The sequence below is a fragment of the Mizuhopecten yessoensis genome, unplaced genomic scaffold (genome assembly GCF_002113885.1).
Source record: "Mizuhopecten yessoensis strain PY_sf001 unplaced genomic scaffold, ASM211388v2 scaffold11163, whole genome shotgun sequence".
Taxonomy (NCBI): domain Eukaryota; kingdom Metazoa; phylum Mollusca; class Bivalvia; order Pectinida; family Pectinidae; genus Mizuhopecten; species Mizuhopecten yessoensis.
Genome location: NW_018408911.1, coordinates 833,157 through 849,998, shown reverse-complemented (window position 1 = coordinate 849,998; position 16,842 = coordinate 833,157). Strand labels below are relative to the sequence as shown.

The 16,842-nt window shown below is 36.3% G+C and overlaps 1 protein-coding gene across 10 annotated transcripts in view; it reads right to left on the bottom strand.

Moving 5' to 3' along the window:
- Positions 1-16,842, bottom strand: part of LOC110467166 (otoferlin-like) — a 250,887-nt gene that overhangs the window by 148,510 nt on the left and 85,535 nt on the right. For all 10 annotated transcript variants that reach the window (XM_021524137.1, XM_021524133.1, XM_021524135.1 and 7 more), the window contains exons 4-9: positions 14,911-15,010; positions 5,183-5,448; positions 3,711-3,808; positions 3,192-3,312; positions 2,030-2,087; positions 624-755 (exon numbers count right to left, since the gene is read on the bottom strand). In XM_021524137.1, coding sequence (XP_021379812.1) covers positions 624-755; positions 2,030-2,087; positions 3,192-3,312; positions 3,711-3,808; positions 5,183-5,448; positions 14,911-15,010 — 775 coding nt within the window. The remainder of the gene's footprint in view (positions 1-623; positions 756-2,029; positions 2,088-3,191; positions 3,313-3,710; positions 3,809-5,182; positions 5,449-14,910; positions 15,011-16,842) is intronic.

Sequence of the window (16,842 nt, the reverse complement as noted above, 5' to 3'; positions counted from 1 at the left end):
TTCTAATCAAAGAAAGATTAATCCTTTAATTATAAAACAACAAACATCTCTGTTAAATACTGACAAATATCTGATACTTCCAATGCGAATGAAAAATCACATTATGTATTGTTATTAGAAAGAATTGAAATCACCATTGTAGCATTTATACTTTCCTTTATAACAATTATAATTAAATCTCAAAATATCTATATAAACATTGAGATCACTGTTCCTGCAAATCTTCCAAACTCATGTTGGGATGCTGAGCTAATAAGGACATGCTCTAACTAACCCAAGATTGGACATTGAGCCCAATAGGCCTTACTGATCCATATTGGCACATTCAGACCATATAGGCCTTGCTGTTCCATGAAGGGACATTTAGCCCATACGCTTTGTTGTCCTACATTGGGATGCCGACTTTCAATGGGACATACCACACTGTAGTAAGGACAGTTCAATGTGACGTACCTCGCTGTAGTAAGGACAGTTCAATGTGACGTACCTCGCTGTAGTAAGGACAGTTCAATGGGACGTACCTCGCTGTAGTAAGGACAGTTCAATATAACGTACCTCGCTGTAGTAAGGACAGTTCAATGTGACGTACCTCGCTGTAGTAAGGACAGTTCAATGTGACGTACCTCGCTGTAGTAAGGACAGTTCGTCGATTCCTTCACACTGGTGTACTTTTTCTGGTCTCCGACCTGGACACACACCACAGGATCCATGTTGAGTCCCGCCAATTGTCGCGCTTCTATCACAGTTATGCAGACCTTAACACAGACAAAGGTCAAAAGTCAAGGTCAGATGAATTTGAAGGAGTGTGAAATGCAGTGTGAAGTGTCACCATTTGTAAAAATGTTGTTTATTGATTGGAATATGTCCAGGAACCCAATGTTGTTATAAACTCATAAACATTGAAAACAAATCCATTCCTTTAATATTAATGTTAAGTGGATGAACCTCTAAAGGGGTTAAAGTACTAGGGAAATACAAAGGTTATCAGGGGTTAAAGTACTAGGGAAATACAAAGGTGATCAGGGGTTAAAGTACTAGGGAAATACAAAGGTGATCAGGGGTTAAAGTACTAGGGAAATACAAAGGATATCAGGGGTTAAAGTACTAGGGAAATACAAAGGTTAACAGGGGTTAAAGTACTAGGGAAATACAAAGGTGATCAGGGGTTAAAGTACTAGGGAAATACAAAGGTGATCAGGGGTTAAAGTACTAGGGAAATACAAAGGTTAACAGGGGTTAAAGTACTAGGGAAATACAAAGGTTAACAGGGGTTAAAGTACTAGGGAAATACAAAGGGTATCAGGGGTTAAAGTACTAGGGAAATACAAAGGTGATCAGGGGTTAAAGTACTAGGGAAATACAAAGGTTATCAGGGGTTAAAGTACCAGGGAAATACAAAGGATATCAGGGGTTAAAGTAATAGGGAAATACAAAGGTTATCAGGGGTTAAAGTATTAGGGAAATACAAAGGTTATCAGGGGTTAAAGTACTAGGGAAATACAAAGAAAGTCTTTAATATTGTAATCAAAGTAGAACACATGAATATTCTTCAGCTAGTTCTCGTAGGGTCTTTCCATTGCATTGATAATCGAGGACCAATTCCAACTTTGATGGAAACTCCCAAATGGTCTGACTGACTTATATGTAGAAACATTAGAAAACATTTCCACCTAACCTTATTACCACAAGTGTGGCTGTTCCTTCCAAAGCTTTTTAAAAGTGTTTTATAAACCAAAAGAAACCACAAAGAAAAACAAAACAGAATTTAGATATACTATGCAGCATCATATATGTTTGTAAGCAACTGGGTCTCATACCATCATTGATATTAGAATACACAACTCTATTTAATCTTTCTTTGTGTGTAACTGTTTCAACATAAGATGAAATGAATCATGCTTTTTTCATTTTCACTGAATATTTTCAGACTGATCTAGATATTTTGACACCCAAAATTTTCAAAGTTTAAAAGTAAACACATTAATTTAAACTGATGCTGTTAGTTGAGAAAACCTCCAAAACTGCTTACCTGAAAATCCTGGGCTTTTAAAGATGCTGGCTCCATTTGCTGTGATCTCCCCTTGTTTCTGCAAAGTTTGGTATTAATCAGTATGACAGGTGACCTTTAAACATTGGATAGTCCTATATATATGATGTCATTGAACTTTTAACCTCTGACCCTGTTATCATGAAAATTTCAAACTATGTAAATGTTGTTAAATTCAATATTTATATAATTCACCCTTTGTTTATACAACACTGAGTCCCCTTGGCCAGGAGACACTCCATACCTCATTCTATCAAAATCAATTCAGTCGTCCTGGACCATAAGTCGTTCAAATGAAAATCTGACAAACAAAAAACTTGCCACTGCAAAAGTTCACATGCCTCTCAGACATGTGAGCTAAAAAGAAGTGGTTTTCAAGATAAGAATATATGTTTTAGTAAAGATGGAAGTTTTTTTCTAAGATAACATGGGGATAATTTTGCAACATTTTTTTTAAAATAACCCCTTGAATTAAATCATGCAAAATCCTGCTATGTATTTTTCACATTAGTTTACTAAATTTTAATATATGTGATTATATGACTTTGAACTTTGACCTCTACAGAACAGATCAATGAAGTGTTAATTTACACACAACAACATTTGCTTTCCAGCTCATTCATGTAACCATTAATTCTCTTAGAAGTTATTATCATTGGTTAACATTTCTGTTACAAGTTAAATACCAAGACCTTTCACATTCCTGAACAGGAAATAAGAATTTATTGACAATCTAATTTCAGGAAGCCTAATTTAATTGCATGAAGCCTAATTCTAATGGATATTCTTAGCCCAATAATGGTTTCATAGGTCACACTGAAGTTAACATACTGTAAGATCTCACAATCTTTCTGTTGTTCAGAATGTACAGATGTATCTTACCTGTGTTTTACCTTTCTCTCGCCTGTATTTTCACCTGCATATTACCTGTATTCCTGGCTGTATTCTCATCTGTATTATATCTGTATCTTACCTGTATCTTAACGTATTCTCACCTGTATATTACCTGACATTACCTTAATCTCACGTGTATATTACCTGTATCTCACTTGCACATAACCTGTATTTTCTCAGTTTCTTACCTGTCACTCACACTTCAACAACCCCTCCCCCCTACAACAGTTACAAAATATCCCCCAACTACCTCCTGTTGGTGACCGGTGTTGCTATGGCAGAGGACTGACTGCCCTGGTCATCGTCCAGCTGTTCAGCCCGGGCCCCCAACATGGACGCCACCTCAGCCGCCCGTGCATCAAGGCTTGGATCTGTTGATCAAACAATTACAAAAAAGTGGCTATACATTTTTTTTTATTAACCTTGGAACAGACATTTTCTTGATAATTACAGATGTAGAAAGTTCTTACAGCTGCTAAACATATGATAAAAGAAAGAGAAATGCAGCAATTTTTCCCACTGGTTTTGCATTCCTTTGCTATATTGAAACACAATGGATGATATCCCTTCGTTTTCAGTACATATATTTTTTTTTAAAAATCATTCAAAAGAAAATTTATTATTTCTTCTTTTCATTTTTCAATAATTGCACGATAATAGTTTTAAGTCTGCATATATTTTCTTTATGAGCACATATCAGAAATATGCCAAGTGATGAACATGTTTGAGGTGTTTTGCTACAGAAGGTACAGAAGGTCCTATTTCGTACCTGTTTCAATCTCATCAATGAGGGACTGTTTCTCATCAACATCTGACCTCTTCCCTGACCCCATCATCATCTTCACCACTGAGGGAAAATTTTTCACACTGAAAAATATAAGATTCAATGTGGAAATGTCCAAGAAATACTGTGCCGGAATAGAAATTCATTAAAGATCTAGAGTCAGTAGTTAACAAGTCCACTAGTCTGATGCCTACCTCTTGGTGAGAGGGTACATTTTATGCATGACACCAGTACTAGTAAATTGTATGTCAAGCTGATAATAAATTATAAATATTAATTGCAAAAATTTAGGTCAGACAAGTGGAATCTTTCAAAATGTGCCTGACGTGGGTTAGTACTCTAAATTTAATATGAAATTGCCATTTTCAGGTGGTGACATGCAAGTTAAGCAGACATTTTCATCCTCGTCATGCTCTGTAGGAGTAGCAAGATAATGCCCAAACTCCTATAAAAGCTGTGACAGTCCCTTCCCCAGGCCAATCTTTAATTCCCCCAAGCCGTGACAGTCCCCTACCCCTCCCCAGTCCAATCTTTAATTCCCCAAAGCCGTGACAGTCCCCTACCCCTCCCCAGTCCAATCTTTAATTCCCCAAAGCCGTGACAGCCCCCTACCCCTCCCTGGCCTGATATTTATCTCCCCCAAGCCGTGACAGTCCCATACCCCTCCATAGTCTAATCTTTATCTTCCCCAAGCCGTGACAGTCCCCTACCCCTCCCCAGTCCTATCTTTAATTCCCCCAAGCCGTGAAGTCCCCTACCCCTCCATAGTCTAATCTTTATCTCCCTCAAGCCGTGACAGTAACCCTACCCCTCCATAGTCTAATCTGTATCTCCTCCAAGCCGTGACAGTCCCCTACCCCTCCCTAGTCTGATATTTATCTCCCCCAAGCCGTGACAGTCCCATGCCCCACCATAGTCTAATCTTTATCTTCCCCAAGCCGTGACAGTCCCCTACCCCTCCCTAGTCTGATCTTTATCTCCCTCAAGCCGTGACAGTCCCCTACCCCTCAATAGTCTGATATTTATCTCCCCCAAGCCATGACAGTCCCCTACCCCTCCCTAGTCTGATATTGATCTCCCCCAAGCCGTGACAGTCCCCTACCCCTCCATAGTCTAATCTTTATTTCCCCCAAGCCGTGACAGTCCCCTACCCCTCCCTAGTCCCTACTATGGACTCCAGTGAGCCAACTTACATAACATAATGAGTTTGTCTGTTTTTCATTCCCTCTATATACCACAACCCCTACCCTACCACCTTTACCATTACCTTCCCCCACTACCAATCATCCTTGAAAATCTTCCTATCTTTAGCCTTTGCGGTAGTACATACTATCTTGGTGACTACCCATAGAGGTGCCCTACCCCCCCACTTATACCAGTACCTACATGAATCCTTTCCCTTCACTTACCAACATACTTTCACCTCTTTTTCCTACCCCTACCCAAGATTTACATACTGTTTAGGTGACCTGCCCCCGGAGGTACGTGAGGTTTTGGAGGCGAGACTGAGACGTGACTCCCTAAGGGAAGCTTTGGATGGGCTCGTCAGGATGGAGTCTGTGTCTCCAAAGCTGCTGCGACTCCCCAGATTGAGCTGGTTACGCTCCTCCTCTGTCAGCGGCACACGTAGCTCATCACTCTTTAGCTGTTTGAATTCTCCTTTCTGCCATAATCCCACAGACCCATCCGGAGCATTGTATGTCAGCTCAAATGTCATCGTCGTCTGAAAGTGGACAAAGTAAATTAGCACAAACATTTTGGATGGTGAACTTGTCAAAATTCCAATTCATAGATTTTGGCTAATTAAGTAATTTCCCATAACTATGTTGCATATTCGTTAAGGATAGATCCCACCTACTATAAAATGCATTTGCTCAAAAAAAGTTCCAAAATAATACCCTCAATGACATTAGCTGTTAATAGGATGTTTTAAACCCAACTAAGGGTTACCCTTTAATTGTGGTTTATAGTCACTTAAAGCTACACAAGATCACATGCATTTAGTAACAACCAGATCATCCTCAATGCTACTTCGTAATTATTCAAGGGACATAACCATTTTACTAATCAGAAGTTAGGATCATTTAATATCCTTTCATAAAGAACCGTATACAAAATGTCAATCTCTCCCAGGATTCTTTGCCCCATGCTTCTAACTTGTCTTTAAATAATCAACAGACTTTATCAGTTTATCTCCGAGTCCCAGTTATCACCTTAATGGAGTTTCTTAGATTATTATTCTAGCAGAACACATTTGTTCATATGCAGGATAAAATTAAGGCACTGTACAGCACACAATTCACAATACATAGGAAAAACACACTATAATGTATTGTTACACCTCAAGTGAATTTCTAGCTATTTGATTGGTTGGGAGAAAATTAAACAAAAATCTCTGTCACACTCCGAAAATACATTGGTTTTAAGGGGCGCGGGTGATATTGCCATGAGACAGTGAAAAATATCACATGCGCGAAAAATGTGCGTTCACCGCTTCGTTTCCCCACATTGATGGTCACAAGAACGTTTGATGGCAACAGCCAATTTTATCAAGCGCCGGTGCGATAGCGATTGTAAACAGCAGACTATCAACAAACAAGATGTCATTATCGAGGTTTGCTGCCGTTTCTGAGCTACAAAAACTTTTGGTGTAACAAGATAGATATGACATTCATTAGCAGGTGACAGTGAATATTGTCAACCCTCAAAAACCCTTTGTCACCCTCGTCTCTGCCTCATGTGACAATGGTTTTCTCGGGTTGATAATATTCACTGTCACCTGCTAATGAATGTCATATTTATATATTGTGATCAGGAAGATGTTTCACTGAACAAAATTACAGTTCTAAATTGTATTAGAATATCCATTTCTATTTCCAAATTAACAGCAAGATTCATGACATTTCTCATAGAATATCTACCAGAAAAGTAGACAATTTCAAAGCATTTGAAAGGATTTGAAAGTAAAATAAGGAAAGAGGCAATTCACACTGTCTAGGTCAAAGACCTCTCATACAGTGGTGTGTGATGAAATTGAAAATTTCTATTAACTTTTTTGAAATTCCCATGGTAAAACAAGAAAATGGATTTTTTACTGTCTTTGCTCCATATCTGCCATCATTGTTTACATGATTTATGAGAACGATAGTATCACTAGACAATGGTGTTACACTACAACAGGAAACTCTGACAGAAGACCGAACCTAAAGATCAGTATAACACATACACGACCGACATATCAACTACCACAAAGAAATATCTCAGAATTTATGTCCTAAGAGATCCATTTTCAACAGCCCTTATGGTAGCGGAAACGAAACCTATGAAACAACATTTCTATTCATCGTTATTGTGAGTAGATGTTTTCCTATCAGTTTGAAGAGTTAAAAGTTTCCACTTTACATTTCAGATGCAGTGTCACATTTGAGAGAAACTGAAATCTTTAACGTCGCACCATCAAATCAATAGATCCCCGTTAATGCACTCGAGATGGTGCTCATAGTTGACAGCTCCCTAAAACCTACAATTTCACAGCCCTTTGTTTTCTGAATAGTGGCCCATGTGTCTTTGAATCTACAACTTCATCGCCTTGCATGTACACTGGTAATTGGCCCATACTGTCGAACCTTTAACTTCACATCCCCCTGTTTACTGGTAGATGGCCCATATTTTGCTTTCAAACCCACAGCTTTGCAGCCCCATGAAACCTGGTGGTTTGACCTTTAGCTTTAATTCAAACCTATAATTTCACAGCTAGCCGTAAGTTCACTGGTTAATAGTCCTTACAAGATAACAAGATCTATAGGGATTAAAACTGCCATACATGCCAGCCTTTCAAATTGTTCACTGGGAACAAAATCTGGAACAAAATCTCAAAATGTCTTAGAATTTTTTTTTCCAATGATTCCTATTTGACAAAATGAAAGGTTAACATGTACTAGTATATGCAAGTTTAAATAAATAAAAAAAAAAATATGTAGAGAACTCTGTTGATTTCAAAACCTGTGGTCTGCCTCCTTTGAAAAAATATGGATACTTGGCTGTATGCAAACTAAGACTTACTCTGACCCTTAAAATACCTCAATGACATGTTTGTATGACAAAATTAAACCTCACAAACAAAAGTTGCCTATTAAGAAAAGCTCCACAGAGATAGAGGCTTAAATCTTTGAAATTGTTAAAGAAATAAGTCATGTGTTCAGGAATGCAGTTACATTTTTTCCACTGCTTTCTAAGTTTTGTAATGGTCCAAACCCCTTTCTAAATCATAGCCATTTCATGGTCAGTAATTTTTAAATGAAATAGGTTTTTTTTCTCATGCAAAAATTAGCCATCAACACACTTTCAATAAATAGGGAAACTTAAAGCTATGAAATTGTAAAAGAAATCAAAACATTTGTGTATAAACTCAGATAAAAGTTTTCCCACTACGTTCGCGAGGTCCAAACTCAGATAAAAGTTTTCCCACTACGTTCTCCAGGTCCAAACTCAGATAAATGTTTTCCCACTACGTTCTCCAGGGCCAAACTCAGATAAAAGTTTTCCCACTACGTTCGCGAGGTCCAAACTCAGATAAAAGTTTTCCCACTGCGTTCTCCAGGTCCAAACTCAGACAAAAGTTTTCCCACTACGTTCTCCAGGGCCAAACTCAGATAAAAGTTTTCCCACTCCGTTCGCGAGGTCCAAACTCAGATAAAAGTTTTCCCACTCCGTTCGCGAGGTCCAAACTCAGATAAAAGTTTTCCCACTGCGTTCTCCAGGTCCAAACTCAGATAAATGTTTTCCCACTACGTTCTCCAGGATCAAACTCAGATAAAGGTTTTCCCACTACGTTCTCCAGGATCAAACTCAGATAAAGGTTTTCCCACTACGTTCTCCAGGTCCAAACTCATTTCCCAACCATATATCCATTTCAAGGTCAGTAATTTTTAAAACCAAGTAGGCAAAGTAATATTAAGTAACATTGGATAAAAGGTTCTAAGAAATTAGTTGTTATTTTAACTTCATTACTCCTATATCAATATGTTTCTATGTGATGCATTAGTGCATTAAGCCCGCGGCGCCGGAGGAATACAGGAAGCAGAAATGCTTTTAAGCTAGTCCACTTATCATTCATGTATACATAACAGTAAGCTTGGATCAATAAGATTGGAGTATTCATCAAGTCATCAAGTCATAAACTTGACCTTTTTTCTAATCTACCCGAGATAAAGGCCACAGATTTAGACTTATTCTTCACACATCATATCATATAGCTGTAAGCCAATAATTAAGATTTGGCAACCAGAAATACCCATACATTTTCCATTACATAACTTTACTTATTACCAATATCTGTCAATTCTCGTAATAAAAAAACCAAACAAACCTTTATAAAGTATCTGTATTGCAAATGAGATACTCTTCCTCCATATAAAAACAGTTCTCCATGTATATATCATACTATATGCTGTGTATATATGAAGGCTTTAAATCAGAGAGATAGTGCTCTACTGTAGTCACCAACTCAGGACACTTATACATAAGTAATATTCTGATAACAAAGAAAAATGCAGATGAAGGACTAAATGCTGTATAGGTTTTGTGTGCTCATGAAGAAGGGCATAGAATATAATAATGACGTTGCTCTTAAACAGAAAAGGTGGCCATTTACTGTTTAGTATATTCAGGATAATTATTGCCCCATTTCTTTCAGGACAAAGATGATGTCTGTCAATCCTTGCACATTTGACAAAATTAATTCTTGTTTTACTCTGACCTCATACATGATAGCTGTCAACCATTCTACAATAGAGATAATATAAATATCAACCATTCTACAATAGAGATAATATAAATAGCAACCATTCTACAATAGAGATAATACAAATATCAACCATTCTACAATAGAGATAATATAAATACATTTGTTTTTGGGTACAAAAATATTGTCCACATATTCAGCCAATATGTGCACTTTTCCTTTGTACTTATTGACCTTTGACCTATAAATAAAAGTGCTAGTAACCCAAATATTGTTCAGTGTGCACCCTTTGTGTGTGAGTCAGATATACCTCAAGTTTCATCAAAACATCTTCAATGACTTAAAATTAACAGCCGAGGAAAGTTTTCGAACTAAACAGGTTCCAATTTATTTGGAGTTGTCACACATTTATATATGACGTTCTGTATGAAACATATTACTCAGGATAATAATCTTATGAAAGAGATAAAAACAGAAATGCAATTTATTTCATTTAAATTACCTTGTTTATCAGATGAAATCATCCGTAATTATCTAAATAGTGGCAGAAAGGGATACCCTAGCGCCCTCTAGGTTCATGCCTACGCCTACAAACTGATCACAACGTTACTTTGAAATAAGGGTGTCCTCGTCGCAAACATCATGTAATTTAAAATCAGAATACCAAATTTATAGAAATGAGATATTAACTTTTCCAATGTGACAAACAGATCAGTTTCTCTTGCCTCACTATCTTTACAACGTATGCCTTAACATCCTTCACCAGTTTTTGTCCCATTAACATCAAATTCAATTTCTTCTCTTTTCACTGGTAATACCATTCTCATTTTTCACAAAAATGCATTTAGGTTTGACATTGCCATGAATTAAGTGGTATTAACAGAATACAAGTGAAACCAATGATAGTTCATTGGCGCCAGCAATAGCAAAATGTTAATATTTTAAATAGTTTCAAAAATTGTATTATTTTCAAAACAAATTGAAATCATGAAGTTCTAGTCTTGCACTTTTTTTAAATCACGTTCAATATGTAAAAAAAAATACAACAACAAAATTAAAAGTCAGTTTTGATGCAAAACAGTTCAAGCCATGGAAAGGTTATATCCCATAATTTCAGCCTTGTCATTATATCATACCTAGACCTCGGATGGAAATACAAGCACCACAAGAGATTGAAGGGTGCATACTACCTGAATTGAAACAAATTTTAAAAATCTACTCCTAAAAAACTTTAAAATCAGTTTTGATGCAAATTCCCAAAAAACTAAATACTGTATGAGATGCCTGAACTAATAAACCATTCTTCTGTGATAGAAGTTTTATCAAAGTCAGGTTCATAAGATAATACAATCATGAAGTGGAGTTTAATTTTCCTTTTTTGACAATTATTTTGTATAGCTGTGAATTGATTTCTAAAGACATGCATTTAATGAGTTGGATTCAAAATTTCATTAAATCATCCGATATGAGTTTCAAAGATTTTCTGTGAAATTGTTAGTCATCTGAAATAGAGCAGACAGGATTTCGTGATGCATGTAGATTTACATTTAAACACATTTTTTCATTTAAGAAGTCATATATTCCTTCTCTAGTTCCAATTTCATATTACACCTGGATATCAAAATGAAAGTAGGGCAGAAATATGAAACATCACACCAATGGGGCACTCAATTCTGGATTCTTATTTTCCTAAACAAGGTCACTTAAAATAACTCATTATTTTGATGCAGACCATAGTTATTCAACATATGACTTCAAAACAGACCATAAATATTCAACACCATTGCAACCAAATTTAAATATCATGGAGACCAGACCACAATACCATGGTGACCATACCCAATCATCCAAAGCAACCTGATTGAAAATAAAGTAATGCCATCATATTGATACTTTAAATTTTATCACAGAACTGACTGCCACAAATTTGACTAAATTCAGTGTAAGTGTATTGCTGTATTTACCCAACAATTGACCCATGTTTACCAATAAGCCCACCGATACCTATCGAAGGTTTATATAAATGCCAACAAGTGTTATTTTATTGTCCGGTTATAAACCCCACACTCCACCAATATAACTACAGTACGAGGAGATTAAACACTGAGCCCTCCTATAACACGATCAAACCTACAGTCTATTGTTTCATCATTGACCTCCAGTAAAACTGGTGACAAGCACACAAAAACAAAAATGTACAAATTTAATCGAAATATAAAAAAGACATTTGAATCTTGCAAAACTTTTCCAATAAAGAATTTAAACAGTCTATGTAACTTCTTCAGCAACTCAGAATTCAATTTCATGCCTTTTATGAAATTATTAAAACTTCAGACTTGTATTTCCTCCCGTAATAAGATACTTTTTATTGATATACTGCTAGAAGGAGTTACAATGCACTTGATTTTTTCTTAAAGTCGTTCAAAACGAAATGTAGATCTTTGAGATGTTAAGTGTCGGAGTAATTCTATAGAAGGAAGGACCCACCATTATATCTTCCCATCGTCAGACTTTCTTCAGGCCTTCTACAGCCGTCTCATCAGGGTATCTAACCAATATTAGATTTGGAAAGCTCAAGAATAACGCTGACTGCTGTTATTCAATAGCTAAATTTGTTTCTGTTTCCTCTTATTGTTCAACAAGACAGTTGATAAAATGTAAAACATCGCCATGGAAACCCAAAGAATTGTTAGGAAGAAGGAAGTCAATAACCTTAATATGACTAGGTGGAAAAAAAAACTGCTTTTTGTCTCAGCTTATGGAGACCTAAACTTATACCTTATTTTGGTTCAAAGGGGGATAATTCACTGAAATAAGTGCCACAAGCTTCTGAAGGTGATGTTATTTTTTGGAAGTGAAAGGGCAAAGGGCAAAGGTCATCAGGAGAAAGGGCTAAATATGAGATGCTTTAATGATTTCCTTGGTGAACACAAATTTCATTACTAAAGTGTGTCTGACACACCACAGAGGTGCGAGGATCTCAGGTTGTCACCTCATGTGGACACAGGTGACATTTTCTACTCAAACCAGTTCCAAGGTGCATAATTTGTATGTAGCAGACGGTTATGTTGTGACAGATGATGTCACTGTGATATCAGAACATCCGAAAAAATATGGTCTGCATTTTTATGAGTTCCATTAATGTGAACTTAATGGTGACTAAAAAGTAGGAACATTATTACTGTGATAAAAAACTTGTAGTTTCTTTTTCCAATTAATATACGTCTTTACAGGAACTTCTATCTATAGAATGAACTACTCCATGCTTACTGCGCCTTATCAGACTGTATACTCTCTAATGTATAAGAACAGTAAATTTGTGTTAAGTAATTGTCAAATAACCTCAATCCATAAAAACGTATGAAACCGAACACCTTGATAATCAAATACTCTCCCTAGACCCCAACCACTATAGTGAGTTATAATAAAGTTCTACAGTTATGTGAATATTCACAAATGTTAAACTAATCAAGATGACATTATATGATAAACCAATATTGGACACCATGCTTCCTACTATATTTTATATAGATATACACTCTGTACTCTTTTCAGAGTAAATCCTATTTTTGTAGAAGTTGATATCTTCAGAAATATTATTTTTAAATTAGTGCTTTTTAGGCAGACCGTCCCCAGTGAACAAATTATTTTTAAAAACCAGAAAAAAAGTTGATTTTCATCTTAAATGTACACTCTGTTATAAAATAAACTCTTTTACTTATTGTATGTATATATCAAACAAAATTGGGGAACATTTCTTGAAGGAATGATATTTTCTACTGTTAATATGAAGGATGGGTTGTATTAATACAATAATTGGACAAAGATTGTAAATCAATAGTCATAATGACAAAACAAGAGGCCCAAGAGGGCCTGTATCGCTCACCTGAATATTTAAGCAGTCATAGCAAAATATTCTCATTAAATATTATATTGCACTCAAAATATTTCCCTCGCAAACTTTGTTGGCTCCATCTGTTGAAACTACCAGCAAAATATTATTATAAGATTCTATGCTTTTTGATTCTTCTTCAGAAGTTGCTTGACATATTTTTCCCTGTGATCTTGTAAGTAGGTCAATGTCATTTTCCTTCTCAAATTGGTTAGCTCTATTCCAAAAAGCTACCAGCCAAATCTTATGAATCCATTCCTTTTAGTTCTCAAGAACAAATCCATTAAAATGTTGTTGACCTCTGTGACCTCTAAAGTAGGTTGAGGTCATTTTCATTTGCAAACTTTGGTGAGCTCTATCCCGGGAAGTCACCAGCCAAATATTATAATTTTATGCCTTTTAATTCTTCAGAAGAAGCTGTTTGAACTGTTTGACATATTTGAACGCTGTGACCTTGAAAGTAGGTCAAGGTCATTTTCATTCGCAAACTTTGTTTGGCTCTTTCCCAGGAAGCCACCTGCCAAATATTAAGATTTTATAACTACCAGTTCTTCAGAAGAAGTCGTTTAAAGTGTTTGACATATCTGCCTCATGTGACCTTAAAAGAAGGTCAAGGTCATTTTCATTCTCAAACTTTGTTCGGCTCTTTCCTAGGAAGCTACAAGCCAAATATAGAGATTATATACCTTTCAGTTCTTCAGAAGAAGTCGTTTGAAGTGTCTGACACATTTGACTCCTGTGACCTTGAAAGAAGGTCAAGGTCATTTTCATTCTCAAACTTTGTCGGGCTCTATCCAAGGAAGCCATCAATCAAAAATAAAGATTCTATACCTTTCAGTTCTTCAGAAGAAGTCATTTGAAGCTTTTGACATATATGACCCCTGTGACCTTGAAAGTAGGTCAAACTAGTTTTCATTCTCAAACTTTGTTGGGCTCTATCCCAGGAAGCCACCAGCCAAATATAAAGATTATATACCTTTCAGTTCTTCAGAAGAAGTCGTTTGAAGTGTTTGACACATTTGACCCCTGTGACCTTGAAAGAAGGTCAAGGTAATTTTCATTCTCAAACTTTGTTGGGCTCCATCCAAGGAAGCCATCAGCCAAATATGAAGATTCTATACCTTTTAATTCTTCAGAAGAAGTCGTTTGAAGTTTTTGACATATTTGACCCCTGTGACCTTGAAAACAGGTCAAGGTCATTTTCGTTCTCAAACTTTGTAGGGCTCCTACCAACGAAGCTTTCAGCCAAATATCATGACTCTAGGCCTGTCCGTTCTTCAGAAGAAGTTGTTTAAAGGAAAAGTTGACGGACGAGGACGGACGGACGGACGGACGACGGACGGACGACGGACGCCGCGCCACGGCATAAGCTCACTTGGCACTTCGTGCCAGGTGAGCTAAAAAGGAGAACTCTCCCAGAAAATCTCCTAAACCCTTCAATTTTTATTGTGATTGATGATGTTACTTCCTGTGAAAGGAAAATGCCAAGATGACCTCAAAATGTCTTGGAAGGTGTTTTTTTATAAGCATGTGCTTAGTCAAATACCAACCCTCATTACTACATTATTGCCGTCCAGCAGAGAGTCGGAAATCTTGACGTGTCCGACATCCACCAGCTCTTGGAGGATCATACGAAATGTGCCAATCAGTCTGAAACAACAGAAAACACAACAAGTAAAAACGCCGCTCATAATTCTCATCTTCTCTTGACATAAAATAGGCAAAAACGGCCATACCAAATCAAATAACCGAAATGTATCTTTCATATCAGCCAACAGTACCGTCAGTAGTAACTGGCCTTTGTCAGAGAAATTGGGATTTATGACTCTGTCAATTGTTTACAGTTGAACAATCATTTTTCCTCATCTCTTCATCTTATTTCTCATTCTCAAAGGAGTTCCAGGCCCCATGTTCTGTTCTCGAAGGAGTTCCAGGGCCCATGCAGGGAATGTTAGGCCAAATATATGGATTTCCGGGGGGCAATATACAGAGGGACAATCTTCACACTCGGTGTACTGAGCAAGATTTAATGAAAAGTTATAACCTCGTAAATCTTCGTAAATCAGTTTCCTGTTTTTGCCAGACCTCTGGGATACCGTTACAGCTCTCAATTTCTAATATCTTATTAAAAAAAGTAAGCAATTACTGTAGAGTTACTTCCCCTGATTTTTGTTTGTTTGTTCAAAAAAAACCAGCAGTTTAGATAGTTCTTAACCAAAGCATTAAAAAACAAATTTTGGGAACGGTGATTATGTTCTGATCGATCGCTAATCTTCACAAAGCTCCTAAATTTCAGTTGCAATGTTGATGTCATCTGCATCACACCTTGTAGTAGATCCAGGTTGCTCACAGTTCACACTTATTGGCTTTATTCTGTATTGATTCTTCTCCATTTCATGAATTACTTTTAACCTGTCGACAAATGTCAAGTGCTTTGTACCTTTATCATTCCATGAAAATTTCCATTTCATCCTGTGCATGTTTTTTGAAGGTCTAAAAAAATAGTACTGCAACAACTTTCATCAAAAATACAACCACATTCCTTAGGGAAAGAATTTTCAGACAGAATCTCTGATTTCAAGCTGCAAAGTTTCATTTATAATTGATTAACTTTCAACTTAGAGAAAAATGATGAATGCTTTGTACTTTTCAAATGAAATGCAATTTTTTTATTTTAGTTTTACAATTTAAATTCTAACAAAAGTTTCTGAGGCAATATTGATTTTTACAAGAAGTAAATCACATACCAGGAGAAATTAAACCAAAATTCAACTACCAAATTTGGACAGTTTTTCTAAAAAAACAATATTATATCCCTTATTGGCCTTGTCTAAAGTGAAAACCAGTCCTAGAAATTATATTTTGTTACATGTAACCTGAGCATAAAACCAAAGTGTGATTTAATCTCAACACTTAAAAAGTTAAAACATGTCGACGTACATCATGACCTGTCATTATTAAAAATTCAAACCTAGTGAAGATTTAGCTTTGTTCTTCAGTTCATCGATTTACATGCAGACACGGTGACGGCAAAACTCATTCAGTTTGATGATTTATTCACAGCTGCGATAATAAAAAATATGAAATACCCCATTCTGCTTTCTTTGATAATTATCCTTCTACGTGTAGGTGGTGCTGATTAACAATACACATTTCTACAGCGTGTTATTTTTATTGAACAAACTAGCGAAATCAAACTTTATATTGAGTGATTTTGCAAAACAGGAAAATCTCAAATTAAACCTTGTCAAAGGGACATAAGTGCATGTCAAGCCTCAAAACATTACTGTGGGTTGTTTTTAAAGAAAGTTTTGTTAAGAAATGCAATAAATTTATACATCTAAGTCTGAGATGGTTGAAGGTCACGTTTATACAGGTGTCCAGATAATACAGGTTAAATAAAAATAAGCATCTAAGTCTGAGCTAGCTGAAGGGCTGGTTTAAACAGGTGTCAAGAGTCTAAGTCTGAGCTAGCTGAAGGG